This window comes from Eleutherodactylus coqui, chromosome 6, assembly GCF_035609145.1.
Source record: "Eleutherodactylus coqui strain aEleCoq1 chromosome 6, aEleCoq1.hap1, whole genome shotgun sequence".
Lineage (NCBI taxonomy): Eukaryota > Metazoa > Chordata > Amphibia > Anura > Eleutherodactylidae > Eleutherodactylus > Eleutherodactylus coqui.
The window spans coordinates 150,263,805-150,289,802 of NC_089842.1; the positions used below are offsets into that span (position 1 = coordinate 150,263,805).

Genomic DNA, 25,998 nt, shown 5'->3' on the forward strand with positions numbered 1-25,998 from the left:
TCTAATTTATTACAGCTTTATAGGATGTGAAGTTTAACTGGTGACTCAAACACTCCAATTAAAAAAAAAAGACAAATTCTCATGCTGATGTTATGAAACATTACCTTTCAACTAATATCCAAATGTCCAAATAAGGGTTAAAAACCTACTGAAAAGTCTGAGTAATATTCTGGCTCCTATGGGCACAAACTGTCATAAGCTTACAATCAGGGCTGTGGAGTCGGTAAGCCAAAGCTCCAACTCCTCAGTTTTCCCAGACTCTGACTCTCTCGACTCCAACTCCACAGTCATAGAGGAACATAAACTGAACTAGTGATTTCATGCAAAGTTTATATGCTTTTAGGCTGCCTTCACATCTGCGGGGGGCATTTTCTGTTTCGTTCCTGCAGATCCAGCACAAATATACCGGAAGTAAAAGCGTTGCAAGCAGCTCCTTGTCATCCGGTAAAATGCTGGACAGCTGAGTGGAAACCAAACTGTCCCCGTTAGTCAATGGCGCCGTTCCGTTACGTCATAAGACGGATGCTTTTGGCCAGGGAATTCCCCTTTCTGCTCCCATAACGGAGCAGTGAAACGAAACTCCCAACGCAGGTGTGAAAGCGGCATTAGTGTATGGTGGCATTGTAGCTTAGCACAGTGGACTCTAGAGCTTTAATATCATCTAGTGCTTTATTACTTGCTTTCATAGGATTGCATTTTCACTGGACTGTTTCCATATCTTCTATTTGCTATAATGGTGATTGATGTGTACTGACAGGCCTTATACTTTTTTGTTGGAAATAGAGGGTTTCTCAGTAGCAGGAAGAACACCTGGATGTATACTTAATTTGTCACAGTGAGGGTTCTAAAGTAATCTCTAAAACGTAACCTTTATTCAAAGTCTAGAATAAAAAGGATTTGTTTAATCAAAATCCTAGCTTGTAGACACACGAACAAAAAAAAGAAAGTGTAAAATCTAACCCCTGTCGACTGATGGGGAAAGAACAACCAATGAGCCGCCTTTGAAAAAGTGTCTGGTAATAGTGGTACCGGGATATCAAAGTTCCCAATTATTTTCAAGTACTAGTCTCTGAAACTTGAGATTGAGAATATATTAAAGTTTGGCTCAATGGAACTAAAAGTAATGTTCCCACTTCCGTGAACAAATACTGCAGCTATTCAATATGTAGGTGATTGATCACCAGCTCCAACACTGAGCGGGTGCATCATTCCTACTGTAGATGAAAGCTGTCTATTTCATCAACAGGCCGTGGCTGTGTATCCAGATTGTATAATGGCACACTTTTTACGGCTAGTCGAAGAAAAAATAGATGTAGAGCTGACAATAGTCAATCATTACGGCTCAACATAGAATCTTTGTGAGCCTATGGCAAACATAGGCCAACACATGCAGTACAAACAGCTGCTATATGGGTTCTTAGTTGGGTTCAACGCGTTTCCGCTACGGATAAAGTAGCCTCATCAGGAACCACCAGAGTTGTAATTCGATAGGTCAGCTACAAAGTAACCGGTAAATCCCAAAGACGGGAGATACCCTACTTTAGATAGGAGGAGATAGACTATCCTATCACTAAGTAAAGACAGATAACCCAGTTTCCCCCAGAATAAAGTTGCAGCAAATAAGGTAAAGAGGTAAGTCCCCGGTAAGGAGGTACCCTACATCCACTAGGAGGAGATAGACGATCCTATCACTAGGCAAAGATAAATAAGCCCAGTTTTCCCCAGAATAGAGTTGCAGGAACAAAATAAATAAAAAATGGCAGCAACCAGCCTCAGTGGTAGGCTTACCGGGGACTTAGCCATTTACCTTATTTGCTACAACTTTATTCTGGGGGAAACTGGGTTATCTGTCTTTACTTAGTGATAGGATCGTCTATCTCCTCCTATCTAAAGTAGGGTACCTCCCGTCTTTGGGATTTACCGGTTACTTTGTAGCTGACCTATTGAATTACAACTCTGGTGGTTCCTGATGAGGCTACTTTATCCGTAGCGGAAACGCGTTGAACCCAACTAAGAACCCATATAGCAGCTGTTTGTACTGCATGTGTTGGCCTATGTTTGCCATAGGCTCACAAAGATTCTATGTTGAGCCGTAATGATTGACTATTGTCAGCTCTACATCTATTTTTTTTCTTCGACTAGCCGTAAAAAGTGTGCCATTATACAATCTGGATACACAGCCACGGCCTGTTGATGAAATAGACAGCTTTCATCTACAGTAGGAATGATGCACCCGCTCAGTGTTGGAGCTGGTGATCAATCACCTACATATTGAATAGCTGCAGTATTTGTTCACGGAAGTGGGAACATTACTTTTAGTTCCATTGAGAATATATTAAAGTTTGGCTCAATCTCAAGTTTCGGAGACTAGTACTTGAAAATAATTGGGAACTTTGATATCCCGGTACCACTATTACCAGACACTTTTTCAAAGGCGGCTCATTGGTTGTTCTTTCCCCATCAGTCGACAGGGGTTAGATTTTATACTTTCTTTTTTTTTTTTTTTTTCGTGTGTCTACAAGCTAGGATTTTGATTAAACAAATCCTTTTTATTCTAGACTTTGAATAAAGGTTACGTTTTAGAGATTACTTTAGAACCCTCACTTTGTTGGAAATAAAGAGCCAGCCAGCTAGCTGGGGTGCCGTGCTTCAACTGCCAGCAATCAGATGCTGATGGTATGGCCCCCTTTCCATGGGTGTTGCGGATTTCCACCGCAGGAGAACACTAAGTCACCACAATTTTCCGTGATGAACCTATCATTATGATAGGTTCATTGTGGAAAATTGCGACATGTCGCAATTTTTTTTTATACGCGAGTGGAAAATTGCAGTGGATTTACTGTTGTGTACAGCGGACTGCTTTCCCTAGTTATCCTATGTAAAGCGTTCATTGCGTCACGTGCGGATTATCGCCGTGGAAAACGAATCAAATCGCCTGTCGACAGGAGGCCTAAGGGCTCCTGTACACAGGCGATATGTTACTGTGTTATCCACGGCGATAATCTGGCTGCGGGTAACGTAGTGAACGCTTTACATAGACTTAACTATGGATAGGGAAGCCCGTCGTCCATGAGTGGAGAATCATACTGATTCTCCGCTTGCGGGATTCAAATCGCGGCATGCTGCGATTTGCCATGGTTCTCCGCGGTGAGCCTGTCTGTCATTTCTTCCCTCTGCTCCCCCGCGTTGGAATATCGGGAGCGATATTCAGTCCCGGACATAGACGGGCGGCCAATCAAAGTGATACACCACACATATCTATTGTGGAAAAGGCTCTTTATGCCAGTTTCCCAGAAGCGTGTTGTAATATGGACATACTACAGATAACATTGTTACTGTATTTCATCATTGTTTAGTCTGTTTTTGCTGTCCTTGATTCTATTTTCTCTTAGGCAAATACTGATCCCTATTTGCCCAATAGAAAATGATACCAATGAATGCAAAAACTGACATTCGTATATGCTGCATTTTTACAACACAACCGTGAAAATACGGCCCGGTAAATAGATTTTCATGAACTCTGTATTGCAATCTGCAAAACGCAAACCAAATATGGGAGGAAATAACTTGTCTAAAAACTGTTTTATGCTGCAAAATATATGCAGCTCTATATGGCATTAGTCTGCAATATTTCTATAGTGTCTATCAGCCAGATTTTGCCCTTTTATCTTTGAAGCTAGTATTTTATTGTTTACATTTTCAGTGGTTCATATATGATTTATCCCCATTCCATATGCCCATATTGGGGTCTGTAAATGCTAATGAATGGGGTCCTCCTCTCCACTAGCCAGACTGGAATTGGGGCAGATTTAAAAGGTCCTCACATAATACTACATTTGCTTTGGACACTGATTAGGTCGCCTCATTGTTGCGGTGGCTTGCTTTTAGCAAAGGGTTTTTCCATTAGAAACATCTAAGCAACTTTTACATTTCCAGCATATTTAAAACTATTCATGTTACAGTGAAAAGATTTTCTGTTATACTCAATAAAAGATAAAGCTCCATAACTTCACCAGGCGAGAGACCAATTGTAAGTTGTTTTCTTAGGTTTGTGTAGGACCACTGGCGTAACTATAGGGGATGCGGTTGCACCCAGTCCCAGGAACCTTAGGCGGCCCATAAGGCCTCTCTTCTCCATACAGGGAGCCCAGTGCTATGAATAAAGCCCTGTTACAGGTTTTGCATTGGGGTCCAGGAGCTTCAAGTTACGCCTCTGTGTTAAGGGGTTAAGAGAAGTTGGAGGGGGGGCAAAATAAACTTTTGCACCCTGGGCCTATTAGCCTTTAGCTACGCCCCTTTGTAGCAGCATTAATGATCATAGAGTTCTACACAACCTTCTCCCCAGTCTACGCCCCAGATGGACAGATACATGTGTCCCCAGCGTTTGCGGTGACTGCTGCATGCTTCGTCTCAACCTTCTACTAGCTGCCTATGGCTCCCTATCAACTACCGCCACCTGCTGGGGCCAAACTCCTCCTAGTACAATGTGTTCCTCTTGCTCTGGTTCAGTGAACCAGGGAATGAGTAAAGTGCTCCATTCGCTCTGCTGGTAGAAAACTTCAGTTTGGTGAAAGATAATAAGGCATATTTGTTTATATCTTGATTTATCATCCGTGACTGTGAAGCGGACTCAGAATCTATGTGAACAGTTCGAAGTATCATATGGGATCTGATGGAAGATTTAGTACCAAAGGACCTATTACATATGGCATTGCCTGGTCTAATCCTGCACTTCTTCACTTTTCACAGGTTTGCAGTGTGATGTGGGATTGCACAAGACTAGAAGACTAATGAGGATTAGAAAATTGCTTTGATTATAAAACCTCTGACATAGAGTGACCCTATAAATCCTTTGGTGGTTTGGACATGTGGGCACGATGGCGATCAGTATTGAGCTTTATCTTTATGTAGACATCAATAACTGAGCTTTGCACGGAATGATTAAACTTCTCAAGTAGAAAAGTGATAATTGTCAGTTCCAAAAGGTGCTAAATATTTCTTCTGTTCCTGTAGAACTATGTGGAGTGTGTTGAAGTCACACTGTATAAATTCAGCGTTGTTACATACGACTTTGCTAGTTAATATTTATCCTAGTCTGCATGGCTCTTATGTCAGCGATGCATTGCAATATCTGCCTCATTAGATAAACTCTCACCTTGGGGCTGTTTCTTTGTTACTCATCAAACCATGAGAATTAAATATTCTTCTTCATGCACCTCAGTACAAATTAAGGTAGCCATGCATATAAGATAACAGTAGGTTAAAGGCGTTGTCTCCGTGTGATGCAATTGTGGATTGAAATGAATATTGCATTTAAGGGGAAAAAAACAGATCTTCATTAAACTCCATCTTTAGCCATGATGGTTTTCCTCTATCTTGCTGCAGCGTGCTTGTATAGGAGTTGTGTAACGCTCAAAACAAAGATCTGTCTGATTTTATTTGAAGATTATGTCATCGTCTTAAATGTCACTTGGAAATGTCCATGCTTAGGGCAGGCTACCATAGAAGGATGAAGAATGCTCCATTAAAATTTGTATCCAGAAGCTTGTTCTTCTTTTCCACCCTTTCTCATTGCAGTACGTTGCCACTGAATTCTGTAGACTTTTTTTTACTTTTTTTCTCACGGTATCATTAGACCACTGTCATGGTGACCTCCTAATCAGCTGGCTGAGATTATTGCAGGACTGCAGTTAGAAAATTCTCTCCATACCTTGTGGTGCTTTTAGGATAGTAGTAATTATTAGGAAATTATAGTACCATAGTTTTCTGGTGGCGCAATACGCCACACAGCTCTGCTACATTCATGCTGATTTCCACACATCACACACACAGCTCTGCTACATTCATGCTGATTCCCACACATCACACACAGCTCTGCTACATCCATGCTGATTCCCACACCTTACACACACAGCTCTGCTACATCCTGATTCCTTCAGCTCAGCCAGCAGGGATGACAACCAGCATAGCAGATTCCCGGATACAGTGATCAGCCCCTGGTCATGTGATCCCTGACTTCACCCACACAGGTGATCACATGACAGTGACATCACAGGTCCTGGTAGCTGCTGTCCAGCTCTGTAGGTGACGCTTTGGGTTGGTACTTATATAGTACTTTCTACCAAACTCTAGAATGGCTCCTTCCATAGCAGCGCTGGTCACGTGGAAGTGATGTCACCACAGATCCTTCAGCCCACCGGATCTCTGTGGTGGCGGTAGGTTGGTGTCTCCTGTCAGGACCACTAAGCTGTGTCTTAGAGAATAACGGTTTAGTTGTATTCTCGTTTTGTTATTTTTGTCCTTCCCTTCCAAGAGCCCTAACTTTGTTCTTCTGTTGGTCAGACTCTGTGTTTTATATATGCTTTAGGACCTGCGATAACCAGGTCACCGTTATGTGATCAGGGGCGGATCATGAGCAGCACGCACACACATACTCACAAACAGGTGGTCGTTAGTAGTTTGAGTCTGTGGATATTTCAAACAATAGCTTTACAGTTTCTCGGCTTTTACTTTACTGACTTTTACCTCTCTGAAGATGGCAGAATAAAACAGCCCTCCTTATAGAAGTGAATGTCATGGGTCCTGCTACACTTCATGGTTCACACTGGAGTCCTGGATACAAATGTGACCTAATGGGGTGTATGGACAAGGATTAGATGAGCTTCACACAAGTGTATGCGTATCTGTGCGCTCCATAAACTGCAATTATAAGAAATAGTGTAACATGGGGTGTGCTCTATATTGACAAGTCATGGAGGAGTACAGTACTGTCACCACAGAGATTGCTCATAGATGATATGTAATTTGTCCTCCTATTTTGGAGTTTGCTTGTATTTGAACACTTTGAGGCTGTGTAAAGCATCACCAGATTTTGCTATTGAAGCTCAGACCCTCAATGAGGCCCCTTTTGCACTGGTTAAACAGCTTGGCTCAGGAAGTCAGACTGGAGGTGTTTACTTTAAGCATTGCTCACATCATACAGCTTGCATCTATTATACCCTCTACAGGCAGGTCCACTGTCTACTTCTCCCTTTATCAGTCACCCATTTAGTAACCACAAGTGAATGGATTGGGAACGGGCATCAGGCCACATTGGAGAAGTTTCTGAAACTAATCTGAAGAACATCTCCACCTAATGTGCCAAATACACAGATCCAGCCAGGAATGGGTATGATTAATAACTCCAGAGAAAGGGTCAGGTGTATATAGTGAGTCCCTTTCCTCCCCTAGTATACATGTACAGAGCTGTTCAGCAAATCAGTCTGCAGTTTATGGACATTCATAAGGGATTGAGGCTTCATGTCCCTTAAGAGTGTTGCCATTGAGGGTGTCATTGTATTAAAGTGTTTGTAACAAACACTTTACTGGAAAGAAAACGCCACGTCTTGGCTACAAAACGATGAAGGACCTGTCCTTCATATAATTTGATACACAATCTGCACATATTCTATATGAGATTAGTTCCCCCACTCATTTGAATGGGAATGCACGCTGTAGTCTATATGGCGCAGATTTTTCTTCATGCGAGTACCAGAAATTTGCTTTGTGTGTGTGTGTGGGGGGGGAGGGAGAGAAAGTGATATGTCAAGTTTTTACACTGATTCCGCCTCGAGTTTTCCGCACCCAGTTTAGCCCCATTGAATGAGGCTAATCCGTGCGGGGATCCGCAGCAGCTTTCAATGTAAATCCGCGACAAAAATCTGCGCTTGAACACGTGAACGTATGTGAACTAGTACTAAGCTATGTGGTGTGTTTTATGACGTGAAATTCTAGACATTCTAGAGCGGTAGAAAAATCTCTCTGAATGGATAATTTGAATTCTTCAGAGTAATCCCACTTCCTATGTGATCGAGCGTGGGATGGCGGGAACAGGAAATTGGATTTCTACAGATATTTTGCCAAGTTTAAAAAAAAAAAAAATACATCATATCCCACCAGAGAAGGAAAAACAAGCAAAAAAGATACATTGTATATTCTGTATCGCTGATGTTGGGATGGGCTGAGCGCCATAAAATATCTGGTGTCTCCAACCGGTGGCCCTTGGAGTTACAGCTTCCAGCATGTGTGGTGGACAATGAGCTGCTAGTCAGCAGCAGGTGTAATAAAGGGAATGGTTCTGTACTATTAGGGTTTTACAGCACATCGCTGATCAGTTGAAGGATTCTTTTCCAAGGTTAATTTCCTAATGGGATTTGTAAAAAATGCTAGATGAATATTAAACGAGCCAGAGAGCTAAGAGGTATAATGGATGCAGGAGACAAGCAGGATAGATAATGAAATGAGCAGAGATTAGATGGAAGCTTCTGGAAGATTTGTTTATTTTTTATTTTGGAGATTAAAAGCCAAATAATGTAAGAGCTGTAGGTTTTGAAAGAAATGATAAGGAGGCTAAAATGAAAGTTTGCTCAATACGCTAGTAGGATTTGTGTTAAGATATTTTTCTCCTGTTCAAGGGCCCTTTCACGCGAACATATTTTACACGCAAAGTTTACGCGTGCAATACACAGAGAATAGAACCCATTGATAAAGATGAAGTTGTTCTCAACTTCTCTTTGCGCATTCCACGCATGCGGAAAGAAACACAGAATGCTCTATTTTTGTGCGCATTTGTGCACCAAGGTCCCCCATAGAAGTCTATGGGAGGTACATAAATGCGCATTCAATGTGTGCAAATGCGCAATTCAGTGAAAAAAGAACTTATCTGGACCGACCTCATTAGACTAAATAGCCCTTTAAATCTGGGCATGGTAGTGTTTTGTGTGCAAAAGGTACAATACTGCGAGCTGATACGCGCACAATTCTTCCTTGTTCATAGCGCAAACACGTTGCACTGAGGCGAGAGTTCTTGCGCATATACTCATGTGAAGGGGCCCTAAGGCTTGCTGAATGAATTGGGGGCACTAAAATATTGCAAGGCATGTCGTGTTTGTTTAAAGGAGGAATCTACCTTCTCATTACATCTTCTGAAAATCAGGGGGGCACCTCGTATTGAAGGAGATGCCCCATCTTCTGTGAAGCAGTTTGAATGCTTTACATGACCAGCAGCCTCTTCAGAGTGAGAAAACAAGGACCTCACCCCACCAGTACCTTCTTTTTTTTTTTTGTATTCATAAAGATGTAGAAATGTTTATTTTCTTCTTTTAAAGTGTTTTCCAGTTGCAAACTATTGATGACTTATTTGCAGGATAGGCCATCAATAGTAGATCAGCAAGGGTCTGAATCCCTGGATCCCCACCAATCAGCTGTTGGCCAGGCCAGTGTGCTTGTGCAGCATGCTAATTTCTACAGGAGGTAGACTGCTTTGTTCCTACTGCAGTGGTGAGGCCTGGTATTGCAGGCAAAATTTCCATTGAAGTGAATGGCAACTATGCCTGTAATACCAAGCCTGGCCACTGCAATGGGAACAGAGCTGCTCCCTCTTCCTGCAGAAATGGGCCCAGAGAACAGCTGATCAGTGGGAATCCTGGGCAGCCTATCTTTTTAAGGCCCATTTAGATGGGACGAATGTCAGGCAAATGATGCCTGACACTCGTCCCTGCACATACTCGCTCTTGTGCTGCACAGGAGCTAGTATCACTGGCTCGCAGCAGGGGGGGCTGGAGGGGATTTCACTCCTCACACTTCCCTGCCCTCTCCATTGACTTAACACAGCAGCCGTTTAGTACTGAATGGCTGCTATTAATACTGAATGATCATCGTTCAGCTCATCGTCCATTGTTTATGCTGCATAAACAATGGACGATCTGATTGCTGATCATTCAGTGTTAATGGCAGCCGTTCAGTATTGAACGGCTGCTATGTTAAGTGAATGGAGAGTGGTGGGGGAGCGCAAGGAGTGAAATCTCCTGCAGCCTCCTTGCCCCCTGCTGGCCGCTCTGTGAGCGAGCCAGCGATACTAGCTCCCGTGCAACAGCGTGGGGATGAGTGCCAGGCATCATTTGCCCAACATTCATCCAGTCTAAATGGGCCTTAAGTGTATGTGAAAGTGATAGCCATGATGGCTGTCTCTCAGCAAGGCAACCGTGCTAACTGCCGGACCACCGTGCACTTCGTGTAATTATGTGATAACGTATATGACCTGTTTATAAATGCCTAAAGCTTTGTCATTAAAATTAAAAATGGTCACACTGCAAAATAGAAATTACCTTTTATATATCCCCCCCCCCCCCCCATCCGTGTAAAGAATGGAGGTTTCTTTTTATATTGAATTGTAGATTAGTTTCCTTTTTTTATTTTAAGTTTTTTCTTTTTACTAAACAAAATCTACGTTCTTACTAAATGTCACTCATAACATTTTATTTCTAAGCCTTCCTTGTATAGAGCAGAGGAGAGATTATCAAATGCATCTACATAACCCTGGCTGCAGCCGTAGTAATCAGAATGAAATCCTCCATTCTCTACACTGCAGGCTGCATCCAGAAACAGTAAAATGATGATAAAAGGATATGAAAACTGTTCCTGTATGACCTTGCTTTAAGTGTCATCCAAACACCAAATAGATTTGGTCCATTTGCTAAAGCAGCAAATTGAATTGCCATTATTAGCTTTAGTAGGTCATCCTATAATTAAAAACGGGGTCTTGGTACACTGAGAACAGATTAGATTTTGTTTTATCCCTGTGTTACTAAATGTGTTAATTTGCTACCCTGGTGCCTGGATAGTTATGCTGTGTGTCATCGGCAGGAGGATTCATATAGCTAATAACGCGCTGGCACATTGAAGCACGTACAGTTGTGTCTCTCTGTTTACATGGTGTCCTAAATAGTCGCTGTGCTCGTGTTACAGATGACAGCGCCTCAGCCTCCAGCACTATGGAGGTGACAGATCGCATTGCATCACTGGAGCAACGTGTGCAGATCCAAGAGGATGAAATCCAGCTGCTGAAGTCTGCCTTGGCCGATGTAGTGAGGCGACTCAATGTCTCTGAGGAGCAACATGCTTTGCAGAATCGGAAAGGACCCACCAAAGGTGTGTTTATATCATATCTGTTCCAGCCCTAATAATCTTCAAGCGTTTCACAACATGGTGTATGGTGTCAAAGCGCACATAAGTGGTAGAATGGCGCAACTGACGTGTTTTATTACAACAGATTCGAAAAATAGATGGATATTGTATATGGAAGATAGGTGAGGCATTAGGCTAGAGCTCCATGGCAACATTGGGCCACCCTCAAGTCATGGTAAAATTCTACAATTACCATGATTCACGAAAAATCCTGTTTTCAGTTGGAAAAAGTTGTGGGCGACAGGACACAGTTTATTATAAAACCTAGCTCTAGTACATTTTTACAAGACCTATACCTGTTTCATTTGGACATGATATATTCCCTATTCATTTTTAAGATACGTTTCCATTCAATGACCGCAAACTGATGTCCAACTGGCACTGCTAAATGGCTCATTCCAAGAACAGTGCTCTGGTAAACTAACTATTGGACTTAATCGTCTCGTAAACATTTTCCACATATAGGCAAAAATTGAGTTTGTAGAACTCTTAAAAAATCTGCAAGTCACCACAAAACTGTTAAGAGATTGTTTTTATGAAGGCATATGCATAATATTTAGGGGTATCACCTGCTTGGGACCCCTCTCTCTGAGCCTGAGTGCACCGCTCTAGTGAGCCTGGCTTATAATCTATTTCATGCTTGGCCACTGACTTGAATGACTGGCATGTACAAGTCTCTTGGCAGGCCAGAGCTTTTGCACAGTAACAGCTGATTGTCGGGAAGCTCTGCCATCCTGCTGCATGATAATTGCCCTCATGATGAAACTGTCTGGTCTACTGTGAATGCAGCTTTTATAGCAATCAAATACAAAGATCTGCCATTACCTCTACTGATAGGAGAAATAAATAACCCTGAATAACAAAAACCTCAAGACAATGGCACCTGTCCAGAGTGGGGGATATATATTACAGCAAGTGAATATTCAGTTACTGCAGGCTGTGATAGGTGTCAGAACATACAGGGCATCACTGCTTGCTGCATATAGGACTGCGAAGATGCCTAGTACATAATTTTAGGCTTTTGGTTTTAATACTATGGTTGATCACTGTATTCTTTGGCAGCCTCCATTCATATGAGCTCACTTTGGTCTCCTTCCAAAAGTCACCCTATTATCGGGAAACTTTTTCTTCTTTCCCTTATTTTCCATAAGACTTTTAAGCAACTGTCTCCCTGAATACATGATGCTGCGGCTCCACTCAGCAGGCTGCAGCTGCTTTTGTATTACATTGCTTGGGGCTCCTGGTAATTGAGGCTCCCTCTCCCCTTCTTTTTACCATTCTGTTATTTCACTGCAGCCTCATTTTAGTTGACACTTTTATAAACCCAAAACGAAGTTGTTTTTCTTTTTTCTTAGGAGAAATAGGAAAAACCCCTGTAAGAAGATATGATCTTTGCATGCCAAGAGCAGATCTAGGGATCCTAAGCTTTTGAGGCATAGGCAACTAGTAATTTATTGTCTGTTACATTGAAGGCAGTTCATCATAGACTTTGCTTCAAAGACCTGGGATATAAATTGTTTTTTTGAGCTTCCCGCTTGGTCTTGTTTAATTGAAGGTTTCTACAGGGCACCCCATCAAGCACAGCAGGATAGATGGAATGGGGAGAGAGTTTACAAGTCATCTCAACTCAAGAAGCCTCCTTGTCTGTAGAATCATATAGCAGCAGTGCAGCTGCAAAATAGTTCTCCTTAAAGGGATTTTCCCATTACTTAAAATTGCTTCACAGCTACTCTGTACTTGCTGCTGACCAGAATATGTGAATGCACAGCTAATCACAATAGTGACCTTCTATAGCTGCAGCAATAACAGGCCCTGATCAGCAGCTACCAGGAAGTGCAGAGTGCCTATGAAGCAATTTTAAGTAATGGGGAAAACCCCTTTAAGAACCTGTGTGCCTCCAGTTGTTGAAAAACTGCAATTATAGCTGTCAGAACATGCTGGGAGCTGTAGTTTTTGCAACAGCTAGAGAAGCACAGGTTAGGGATCACTTCCCTAAAGGCTATGGAAACCTTTTTGCATGAAAAATCAATACACACATAACTTACTAAGTCCCTACAGAGAAAAAAATGATTCATTTATCAGCTTTTTTTTCCTTTTCTTTGAAAAGCAAGCAAGAGCCTTTCTAAATGCAGTTTCTGCTACACTGAAGTTTCTGGCTGGCTGGAGGGAGGGAGGGAGGGGGGGGGGGGATATGATCTGGATGGACTACAGAGCATCTCAAAATAGTAGTACTGCAAGGTGCAACTAGGGCATGGGGACTGGAGATGATCAGCATCTCCCAACACTGTCATAGGCCGCCTGCAGACAGCCGGGTCGGATCCCGCTGTGAGAATTCTCACAGTGGGATGCTTTTCCGTGCCCTTGCAGAGGCCTGCGGCTTACACGCTCTCGGCGTCTCCTCTCTGCGCCGTGTGCTGGCTGCGAGACCCGCACAGAAATAGAGCATGATGGTGTAAATTGCACCATTTAAAAATACAACTCGTTCCGCAAAAAAAAAAAGCCCTCATACAGCGACGTCAATGGATAAATAAAGGAGTTACAATTTTTTTTTTTTGGGGGGGGGGGATGCGTCATTAAGAGGTTAAAGAACAGAAAGGAGTAAAAGGTGTACATAGCCTTTAACATATGCAAAATTTTTAGAATAAACTGTCGTGTGCACATGAAGACAATATTTCTGTCCCTTATGACTTATATTCTGTATTTTTATTTTTTTTTTACTTTTTTTTTTAACATATTTGCCCTTCTGATGGCTATACATCTAATTTTCAGTTCTCCGTAGGCATGTGGGAAGAGCCTGCTGCTATTTTGCGTTATATTCAGTGCGAATTCTACTCCCTAAGTTTCTGTAACGCACACAGCGGTCGCCCGAATGGCGGACCCTAGCCTATCAGATATTGATGACCTATCCTGATGGAAGGTCAGTAATTAATAAAGATGGCCTGGTACACCCCTTTTAGGGATGCCTTATTAGTAGTAAGTGTGGGTGCTGGCCTTTCTACATCTAGTCAACAGAAAACACTCCAGTTATAAACCTGTTTAGGAACAATGTCGCACACAAGGAAAAATGTGAGTTCTAATATAGAAGGGGGAGTGTGAGGACATGCTCAAACTCTGAGTCCTACCATCTGTAATATGAAAACCCATTTAAACCCCTAGATCAAACTGTGCATAAGAGGTCAGATACTGACAGGCATTGCAGTTCTGCAGGTTCAGGTAAGGCAATAACCCCATGTGGGGGAAGTAATCTGGAATTGTGGCACCTGCTTCTTAACCTTATATGCTTTATGTACGGTAGTTGGCATCTGCTTTGTTGTGACTCCATCCTTATAGAGGATCACATAGGTCTGTAGCGACTGTCTCCTCTTTTATGTGGTCCAGTGTTTAAAAAGCCACTGGGTATTTAATACAGTGATCATTAATCTCTTGAAGTACAGACTATCCTTATAAACCAGTTCTGCCGAGGAAAAGTTGGATATACTCAACATTTCTTCTGAGCAGGAGTTCTTTAAGGAGTATTCCCATACCATTAAGTGGTGGCATATCACTTGGTTGTTCGTCATCGTTTTATGATCAGTGAGGATCTCGCATCATCAAACCTAGAAATGAAGGGGTTGAACAGCCAGTGTATTGCTCTGTTCCCTTCTATATTTTCTTGCACAGCGACACCCCAGCCACCTGGCTGTTCAGGAAACTGCATCTGGTATCATTCACTTGGAGCTGCAGCCCAGCTGCATACTCGCACAGAGGGTGTTCAAAGCATCGCTGTGCAGCGAAAAACGGAGAATAGAACACCATGCTAAATTTATGCTGTGGCCCTTTCAGTCTCGGGATCAATGAAGGTCCCAGAGGTGAGACCCTCAGCAATCATAACATGATGGTATATCCTACTAATGTGCCTTCATTGGGATTACTTGTTTAATTCTTGTGCCATGGGTACCTTAAAGTAATGTTGTATTAGAGAAAGCTTTCTAACTAGGAAAATGGATTGTATAGCTACATGTTGTTCCCTAAGGCTGGGTTCCCGCAGGGCAGAATCCCGCTGGAAATCTCGCGGTTTGGCCACAGTCAAAAACCATGAGATTTCCTCCGGGAAAGCACTGCTTCAAAACCCGTGGCACTTAGCCGTAGGTTTTAGAGCAGCTAGACTGGATGCTTTTCCGTTGCGGCCAGTGTTCCCATAGAGAGGAGTGCGTCTGCAACGAAAAAAAAGGACATGCTGTGACCGCAACGGATTGGCCGTTCTGTGTGGACGAGCTTTTTGACAAATCTCGTCCACATGGCTGACTAATCCCGAGATTAGCGGCCGCAGGCAGATCTGCCGCAGCGAAATTCCGGAAGGAATTTCCGCGGCAAATCCGCCCTGTGTGAACCCAGCCTGAAGGTACGATTGGTCTGACCACTATAGCCTACATGATTGCTAAATGAAAAGTTCTCCTTCAATCTTTCTGCACATTCATTTCCCCTTGAAGATGCTAATCTTTTCTGTGGACACTCCAGGTCTTCCCATAGACTGACATGGTATTTGGTGGAAGGAAAATGAAGAATTTCTTTTTTTTTTTTTTAAGAAAAAACTTCACACATCTGAAGATCTTCTAGGATTGTGTCCAATCTAGACAATTCTCACTGAGATAAACAGTCTGGGCTGCAGGTTGATACAATGTATCACTACAAGTAAAATATAACAAACTTAGGGCAGTAAATGTTGTGCTGCTAATGTCTTTCCCTCAAAGGAGACTGGATACAATTGTAACAGTAATAGATCTGGACATTTTCAGCTTCTGAGTGTAGACAAGAATGATCTTGAAAACTGTGACAATTTGAAACGGGTCTACCAGACACTGCAGTTATATTACAATGTATTGGTACATTAGTGCAGTGTGGCCCCTCGCATGGCATAGTATAAACTGCGCGGAGGCTTGCTATGCATTAGCTGAGTGAGGCCTATATTAGATAAGATGTAACCTTCCAGAGGACTTATCTGTTTTTATACAGCATCCGGGCCAGGAAAGGAAAAACAAAAAGGTAACCCTGTGTGAGCAACATTCTCCATTGCAGTGCATTGTTATTATGTAATCCATGCTAGAACCGAGGAGGACTTGCTGCATGTTAGAAGTGTAATCCTTTATACCAGGCGTCCCCAACTCCAGTCCTCAAGGACCACCAACAGGTCATGTTTTCAGGATATCCTATGGTAAGACCACCTGTGGCAATGTCTGAGGCACCGACAATAATTACATCACCTGTGCACTACTGAGGAGATCCTGAGAACATGACCTGTTGGCGGTCCCTGAAGACTGGAGTTGGGGAACACTGCTTTATACCACTCATGGTTGTGAGTCTGACACATTGTATTGCTGTACATTAGGAATAAGATGTTTGCTTAATGCTCTAATATATTGTGATCCAGCAATGTTCACACTGGTAAGAAAATTGCATGTGGTTTTCGGTCACTTCATCAATATTCAGCCTGCTATCCAAGTGCCATCACACTCTTATGCCTTTAATGAACCTGTCCTCCTAGTTAAAGAAATTGCACTATGAGCAATTCTTTTATCTTTTTTTTTTTTTTTTCTTTAAATCAATTTGGGTAATAGAGGGAGGGCAACTCCAAGACGGTACAAAGGAAAATTCAGTTTTCCTGCCCCTATACTACCTGTGCAGAGCCCAGCTGCCCTGTGGTAAATCCTTCAAGGGGTAGCACAGGATTATAGAAACATGGCTGCTTTCTTCTCCACATCTGCCCATGGGTTGTGTGTGTGTTATTGCATCTTGGCCCTATTTAAGTGAACAGGGCTGAGCCCTAATACAAAAAGGAAAGTGTTGCACCATTTCTGAAAGACAGCAGACATGTTTTTCTAATCATCTACAAAGATTGTGTTACATTGTGGGAGACCCTGTTAAATTATGGGGTGGGCAGTGTTTGCACAATGCAGACAGATATGTTGTAAACAGAATGTGAATGTTAAAGACATTACATATAACCTGTAAAATGATGCTGTGCTTAATTTTCTTGTAAATTGGTTTTAAACAGAAATTTCTGTCAGCTGATCCAATGTCCCATTGTTGTCCTTAAGAATTCCATGTCTATAGTGACTAACAGATTGTCCCCCAAGACTGAGTTCAATCCCTGACGCACATAATTTGAAGCGTGCTCTAAAAACGCACTTCCTTAGGGAGGCATACCACATCTCCTAAACCAAACCCCTCTGTACTCTACCTGATAACATGCTCCCTGACCTACTGACTGCAATTCCTGCTAGCCACCATCAACTGCTCCCTGCTGTTATACCGATTCAGCCACTATGTGGCTCAATTGGACTATTGTCTGTGTATAGCATCTCTCACTCCCCACCTCGCCATACCGCGCACATCTCCAGCCCCTTTACCTTCTGTATCACCCCATTTCTATAGTATGTAAGCTCGTTGGAGCAGGACCCTCACTCCTACTGTCTCAATCAACTGATTACTACACGTAACCGTGGTCTTGTTTCTCTTCCCCTCTTTTGTAAGTGCTGTGGAATATGTTGGCGCTATATAAATAAAGATTTTTTTTTTTTTTTTTTTTACTATTAGTTTCCCCAGAGACAAACGGCACTATAGTTCTGTCATCCACTTGTCCTTACTCCCATAACCTCATGTCTATGACTAGTATTGGGATGGCAGCTTTTCCTTTTGCATAATAGAAAGCTATATATATTAAATTAAAGTAATAATAGACTTAACCATCTCTATTTCTTTTTTGGTTTGGTCCAATTTTCATAATTGCTCTAAAGAAGGGAGGATAAGCAGCTCTGCCGCTCATCTCTGGGCAAGAACATAGGGATTAAACTGAAAGGTATCCCTTGCTGTTTTTCTAAACACAGATCCTTATTTTCTCATAGTATAAACATTCTATAGATCCCACCTAATTATCAGGGTCCTCATGTCTATATAATAAGGGCTGTATGACCAGTTGTTGAGAGCCTATGATGCAGAGCTCCTTCTTTGTCTTAATTCCGGCTTTTGTTAGTGCCACCAGTGTGAACAGGGCCTGCTCCTCCATCACAGTGTTCACTTTTTACCATTAATCACTAAATTGCTTTTCTTTTTAACATGGTTTTTGATTAACGGGCTTATTAACCATCTTGTGTGGCTGGAAGGAAACTGGGAACCACAAAATGTAGTAAATTAATGTTTGTTTATTCCCACCCATAGCTAGACCCATGGTCCAGGCATTGTCAAGGAAAACCACTGTTAACAGTGAAACCATCTTGCCAAAGAAACCGAGTAATTCTCTACCATCGCCTTCCGGGACCAGGAAGGATATTGTTCCGCTAGGATCCAAAAGGTAAGAGCAATCTAAATGTGTGGCCAAGGCTTTGATTGTGAACACCCATGAACCCTGCTATTCCAACTACCCTTAGGCATTACATAGATGCCTGGATATCTCTTGTGACAGTAGTATTTGAAATAATAAAACTCTGTCTGCCTGCAACAACCACTGGAAGGAATTTAGGAGCTTGCTGAAGACAGATTTTTATGTTAAAAGGGTTTTCCCATCAAAAAAAGAAAAGGGTGATAACTTAGCAATTGCCAGGGGTGCCACCACTGAGACCCAACATTTATCAATAACTCTCCTCTGCAGTAACCCTGAATGAATGCATGATGCTGCTGTGTGCATTTCAGTGGGACTACCAGAGATGGCTGCATGCTTGAATGCCTCGATCTCCAGCAGTTCCATTTGAAATTCACAGAGCAGCACCATGTATACGTGACAGCTGCTCCTTTCATTCAGGGACACTGCTGACAGTCATTCTTGGGGTTCCATTATAGGTGTGACTGCTAGGATCTCTACCAATCAATGTTATTCCCTATCCTAGGAGAGATGGCTTATTCTGGTGGGGAAACATTGTTTAACGCTCTTTTTCTTCCCATTTTTGGTTTTCCTCCCCATGTTGGAGAACTTTTTTTTTTTTGCATGGCGTATTGTATTTTAAAATTGTACCATGTAATGTACTGAAAAACTTCTAAGTGTAGTGAAAAGGGGAAAAAAACAGCAATTCCGCCATCTTTGGGGGTCTTGTTTCTACGGTGTGTACACTGCAGCAAAAATGACATGATAACCTTATTCTTAGGGCTTATTCAGATGACCATATATCGGCCGGGTATTCACGCCGGCCAATATACGGCGTCCCTCTCTGCAGGGGGAGGAGGCTGGAAGAGCTGGGAGCAATGCACTGAGCTCCCTCCCCCTCTTCACCTCTTGGCACTGTTTGCAATGGGAGGGGGCGGAACGAAGTCCTGGGAATTAGCTTCACCCCGCCCCACCACCTCTCATTGCAAATAGTGCCGAGGGGCAGAGAGGGGGGGGGGGGAGCTCAGTGCACTGCTCCAGGCTCTTCCAGCCTCCTCCCTCTGCAGAGAGGGATGCCGTATATCGGCTGGCGTGAATACCCGGCCGATATATGGTCGTCTGAATAAGCGCCTATGGTCAGTATGATAACTTTAATACCAAATGTGTATAGTTATTTTAATTTAAAAAGAAAAATTTTTTCTTAACTTATTACCGCTTTTTGTTTTTTAAATAATTAATCTTAAAAAAATTTGTAAAAATCAGTTTTTTAGTCCCCATAAGGAGCATTAACTTTTGATGGTTTGATTGCTTCTTCAGTATGATGTAATACCATAGTATTAGATTATACTGCAATCTATCAAGCCACAGCACAGCCTTTCAGAAGGCCCCCCGACTGTCATAGCAGCAGAACGGCACCCCACAATCTAATTGCTGGAGGCCGTTCTGTACCCCCAAAACTCTGATCGGTGCATTTAAAGGGTTAACAGCTATGATCCGCATGAGTGCTGATTGCAGCTATTGTCAGCTGTAAGAAACAGCGAGCACCTGCATTGCATGGAGTGAGATGGACTTCTCCTAACCCCTCCATACAAACCTGAATACATCGGACGTAACTGTACGTCCTGTGTCATTAAGGGGTTAAGTTCAGTGGAAGCTGTAAAAATCTGTGTGCAAGGAGCTCCCACCAGTAGTGACTGCAGGCAAACTTTTTTTTGTTTTTTAAATGGCTTTCCAGTTTTTGAGTGGTTTTTGCTTGTGGCTTGCATGCAGCAAGATGCATCACTATTGTAGTGTCTGTAGCTTAAATGCCAATGTAAGCCAATCACACTTTCACACCATACTCTTGCTGTTTATCTGCTGCTTGTGGAAGGTCTTGTACTCTGAACACTGGTTATCTCCCCATCCCTGTAGTGCAGGTCACACATCCTGTCACTTTGCTCCCTACTATCTCTACTGTTCATTGGCTCTCCCAGTCTCTCCCTGTCTCTGGAAGGATAGTGTTTCACATGCTTGGCAACAGAAAACCCCATTAGCCCTACGGATGTGTTAAGGAAGACAACTGTGAATTCAAAGCTCTGTATAAAAGTTTTTTTTTTTTTTTTTTTTTTTCTTTACTCGGAACGATTATCGTTTAAAGAAAAAAAAAGTCACTGGATTGTTTGAATTTGAATGATAATCGTCCCGTGTAAACATGGCCAACGATTCAACGCTGAACAATAATTCGTTCATTTTACGCAAGCATAAAAACCATCATGGTAACATAGTATGTAAGGCCAAAAAGACATGCGGCCATCCAGTTTTTCCTATTATTCAGTGTTAAACCAGAGGAAGGCAAAAAAAAAGGTAGAAGACAAATTTTGTCCATAGAAAAAAATTCCTTGCAGACTCCAATCTGGCATCGTTGAGTCACTAATAGTTCGGTTTAAACGCTGATCATTCAGTTGTTCTCATTCACTGTTAAAGGGAACTGAACGACTGAATGATCCTGTAAAAATAAACAATTTATCTGTGTGTTTAAACTGAACGTCCAAACGAACAAGCTGATTGTGTCATCGTTAAGGCCTCATGTCCACGGGGAAAATCAGATCTGCTGCGGATTTGTAATGCGGATTTGGGCTGCGGATGCCCTGTAATTGTCTTTTATTTTTCATGCGGGAGATCGATTGAGCTATGAGCTCCCACACGCATGATCCGCACTAAAATGGAGGATGTCCATTTTTTTTTTTTCATGCTCCAGAAATTTTTTAATTACTATCCGCGGGTATTTATCTACCCGCGGGTGATCAATGCATTCCTATGGGGCGCGGATCCGCGCGCGGGAAAAACGCTGCGGATTTTAATTCTTATTTTTCCAGTGGACATGAGGCCTTACTCATTTACTCAGGCAAACAATTTCTTGTTACTTGTAAAAGTACCTTGATGAGAAAAAAAAAAAGTTGTGAGCCACATTAAGATATATTGAAAAACTTATCAACACAACACTTTAGTAGTATTCTGATCATATCCATTGTAAAGTAAGCTGTGCACCTTTTTGGAGGATAAAAAGCATTAACCCTTCGAGCAAACCTATATAAGACAAGCGCATAATCTTATGTTATCCTGATCATACTAAAGCCTATATCTCAGCTGGGAAAAGGCAATGGTGCCAATTAGGGATCCCCCCACTCCACGCAACACTATGTATGCATTCTATCCCTATCTAGTCTGATCATGACCTGCAGGCTAATGATTGAATCTGTGGAAGGATGAGATAATCTTTGTTTCTGTGTTCATTGCTGTCTGTTTTGCTAGCACTGACCTGTTCTCACTCCTGCTCTTTCCTGCGTCATTCTGGCTGTAGCAAGTCTGTCCGTCTGTTGAATTCATGTAAAATAACTAAAACCACCACCAGGTAAATCTTTCTCAATTTATTTTATTTTTTTCTCATAAAAGTGAATAGGAAAGCGTCAAGAGCCAGTAACTGTAAAGCACGCTGCAAGTACAAATTAGAGCTTACAACATCAGAAACATTTTTTTTTTTCTTTAAAAGGGTTCTGTTATTTAAAAAAACATTTCAATACTTTCATATTCCTTCCCGTCAGTCTACCTACCAGATCTTCACCTCCAGCTGCATGATTCTTCTCCTTCCTGTGAGGTTACATACAATGGTTGGCAGTCGTCTTTTTGCTATCCAATGTACGTTATGTCACAGGCCAGTAGGGGGAGTTCCTATCTACTGCAGAGGTTACTCATGCATGCTGTCTCGGCAATAGATTAGAATTCCTTCCAGTGAAGCTACAGCACAGGGACCTGACCTTCACTGACCCGCCCGCAAGGAATGTGAGGAACGCAGCCTTCATAACAAGCTGGCCAGCGTGTATTGAGGTAACCCCGGGGAACTGTAGAAGCTCAGCCAGGAGAAGATGTGGTAAGGAGACTGACGGGGGAGAAATAGGCAAATATAGAAGTTGTTGTTGTTATTTATTTATTATATAATTTTTTTTTTTGACTAAACCTCTTAAGTATATTTTCGGTGAACTTCTCCATTCATAACTCTCTGGGATAAAGCCCTAACGTCAGATTGTATAGAACTGTTCTTGAGATCCAAATTAGAATCTTGAGTACAGCTTTGGGTATGCGACACATGTAGTTAAGACTATAACGCCTTGTATGTCACTGCTCAGTTCAGCCTCTGTAAAAGTGTCATATGTCTCACAATTATAATTGCAGTCATGTCTTGTTTTCCTCGCTAATTAAGCTTATTAGAGCCACTGATCCTTTTGTCAGTTCCACTAAATGTGTAACTTCTTTCTGTCTGTTATGCTTTAATTTAATTTGTAGATAATGACTTGTATGAGTATTACTACCTATTTAAAAATTTTGAGATAAAAAAATTAAACCTCATATTGTAGTATTAGGAAGTTTATCATGTTGTTCTGACCGAGCCTGGGTGGATAAAAGTCTGCTTTGGGCAGAGCCATATAGGCCAATTAGGGCTGAGCTGAGGGCGATAGGGAAGCTGCATTTACAATTCTGCTGGTTGTCACTGCAAACTCTCAACAAGCTTGTTGTCAGACATGCTTCTAGTAGTTCAGCTGAGCTTCTCTAATGCAGGAGGGGGCAGATTTTCCTAAATCTGATTGCTATACAGAGCTTGGTATAAAGATGAAACTTCCTAGAATGCAGATCACCAGAGAATGCGCTATACAGAAAATTAAAAGGCAGGGAAAGTTGGGAGATTTCAGCTGTGAAGCTTGCAGCGTAGTGGGTGTAGCTTTGGGGTATAATACTTGCTGTAACTCTGGATCAGTGCAGAATAAATGTATGTATACAGTGACTACACCAGCAGAATAGTTGAATGCTACTGTGGTGTTTATTATACAGGGTGTAACTCTGGATAAGTAATGTATGTAAACAAGGGTGGCCTTAGGTTACATGGCATCCTGTGCAGGTTTTTTTTAAATTTTGTTTGTTGCTGTTTGCCCTTATTTGGAAGAAAAGAAAAATTCTATTTAACATAAATACAGTACCAGGACCAAGGTCAGTTCATATATGCAACACCAAAACCAAACTTGTAACATAAATACAACACAAAATTACCTGTGTACATATGAGCTTAGTTCTGGTATCGTATATAACGTAATTACAGTAGCAGAACTAAGTGATCATGTTTCGAGGGCACCGATAAGCTGACAGAGGAAGCGCCCATCTATCTAAATGTTAAGATGCCATTTGTTTTATATAAGATATGAATTTAGTGGAATAGCAGGGTATACTACACTATTTCATGCAATTAAAAAGTATACTAAGGTACACTAACCTGTCAGAGGCCAAAAGGACATTCTTTTTGCCGCCCTCGGGAGCCCTATTAATATGCTTGGCATGTACGTTGGGAGCTTTTCCTGGTGTACATGCCAAGTCTAGATTAATAATGTAATGTGAATAGGGCTTTAATAGGCAGTAAATAGTAAATGGGGCAGTAGGTAAGCACTGAAATCTGTGCCCATTTGCTTTTTATTGGTCTTGTATTGTCCTGTTCAGTGGCTGAATTGCCACTCCTTCCCTTTTAGTGCTTTGTATATCAGTGCCCATTTGCCATGTATTGCTCATTTGATATAATGCAGAAGTAATACAGTATAAAGTATGTATACAGTGATTACTCTAGCAGAATAGTGAGTGCAGCTCTAGAGTATAATACAGGATGTAAGTCTGGATCATTACAGGATAAGTAATGTATGTACACAGGGATTCCACCAGCAGAATGCTGAGTGCAGCTCTGGAGTATAATACATGGTGTAACTGAGGATAAATAATATATAATCTATACCTTAAAGAGAAAACACAATCACAAAACAGTGCCCCAAAGACCAGAATCCAGGAGTAAGGTTGTCTATTACAGGGGTCCCCAACTCCAGTCCTCAGGGACCACCAACAGGTCATGTTTTTAGGATATCCTATGGTAACAACGCCTGTGGCAATGTCTGAGGCACCGACAATAATTACATCACCTGTGCAACACTGAGGAAATCCTGAAAACATGACCTGTTGGCGGTCCCTGAGGACTGGAGTTGGGGAACACTGGTCTATTATATACCCTGTTTTTTACTAATCTGATAGGTGTTGGCTCATCAAATCTACTGAACTATCTGGTCTTATTAATGCCAAAATTAAAGGAATTTGACTATATGAGAAAGCATATTCTGACCGATGTGTATCCTGTTATATGGGCCGTATTAGAGCCAATTATTATCATCTTTGTTTCTAGTAATGTCAAAAGAACAAACTCTACTGAACGTATCTCTCCTGGTGGACGAAGAGAAAGTGCTGGGGACAAAGGCTGCAGGAACCGCGCTGGATCTACCAGTAGCTCATCCAGCGGCAAGAAAAACTGCGAGAGGTAGGAGATTACGCCCATGTCACAGGAAGCCAACGCTTCACCGGCACAGGTGTACAGCCATGGGGCAGATCCAAAATAGCTGCTATGTGCTGTGTTGGGTAAGGGCTCCAGCACGCTTGCGTTTTTCTTGCACGTTTTTTTAACGCGATATCGCTGCGTGTTTTTTTTTTTCCACGCGGTTGTCAATGGGACTTTCTAATTTTAAAAACGCATCGAAAGTTGGTGCTTTGCAATTTTTGTGCGATATGTTTTTAGAATTAGAAAGTCCCATTGACGATTGTGTGAAAAAAAAACACAGCGATATAGCGTGAAAAAAATGTGCAAGTAAAATACAAGTGTGCAGGAGCCCTTATTTATTCTGTTCTTCGTTGGGTCTAGATTACACAGTATAATCTCACAAGGAAAGGCTTTCCAACCTTTTGGTATAAGGCGCATATGTTGTATTCCATGTTGATATCACATGTACAGCCAGTGATTGGTTGCTGTGGTCACATTGAGTATAACACGTTATCGCTGTGGTGTAAGTATGTGAAACATAAGTATTCTTATACAGGGGTTTCCCAAAAGGTCAGAAAACTTCTCTGGACTCAGCTTTTCCTTGTTTGTTAGTCATGCAGAAACAATATTGGAGAATTTGTATGTTATTTTTAGGAGCTCTGCTCGTCATTTAATAGGATCTTTCATGGTTTACTCCCAGACGATGGAAATCTGTCTTGGTCAAGTGATGGACACACAGGTGCAGCATGGATTTGGGTTATCGGAGCTCTGTCTCGAAATGAGAAAAAGTACCTGTATCCATCACATGACCAGGACAGATTTTATTTTTTTTTCCTTTTTGTTCATTGGATGGAAATCTGAAGGGTGCTATTTAATGCCTGCAAGCAGAGATCTTTCGTATCTTGACAAATTGATACAGCAAGTTTATTGGAAAGTTAAACAACTGTTCATTATACAAAGTATAACTGTGGTGTGCTGACATTGTAATTTTGTGGAGTGGCCTCCAGTCATTTTACTAAGGTGTGTACCCAATTTAAAAGTCCGTCCCTCGGTGAAGCCCTGTGATTGCTGCTGGAATAAGGTGCCAAGGATGGTTATTTAGAAGTCTAAATAAGAGTCCTGCGAGAGGCATGGAATATATTCTTAGTCTGGAAAACTCCCTTATTTCTTTGCAGAACTTCCTGTGAACTTGTTTGCATTTGACGTTGGGCTCTTGTCCAGGGCATCTGCCTTATCAGGGACCTGCATTTATAGTGTCATCAGGAAGCACTTTATTTGTATGGTTTTG

At 41.9% G+C, this 25,998-nt stretch overlaps 1 protein-coding gene across 6 annotated transcripts in view; it reads left to right on the forward strand.

The window, feature by feature from the left end:
• The window catches only part of EML1 (EMAP like 1), a 136,118-nt gene that overhangs the window by 74,030 nt on the left and 36,090 nt on the right, over positions 1-25,998 (forward strand). For 3 of the 6 annotated variants that reach the window (XM_066607963.1, XM_066607961.1, XM_066607962.1), the window contains exons 2-6: positions 10,786-10,968; positions 14,161-14,217; positions 15,997-16,026; positions 18,199-18,331; positions 24,582-24,713. In XM_066607963.1, the coding sequence (XP_066464060.1) occupies positions 10,786-10,968; positions 14,161-14,217; positions 15,997-16,026; positions 18,199-18,331; positions 24,582-24,713 (535 nt within the window). The remainder of the gene's footprint in view (positions 1-10,785; positions 10,969-14,160; positions 14,218-15,996; positions 16,027-18,198; positions 18,332-24,581; positions 24,714-25,998) is intronic. The other 3 variants (XM_066607965.1, XM_066607966.1, XM_066607964.1) reach the window with 2 other exon arrangements.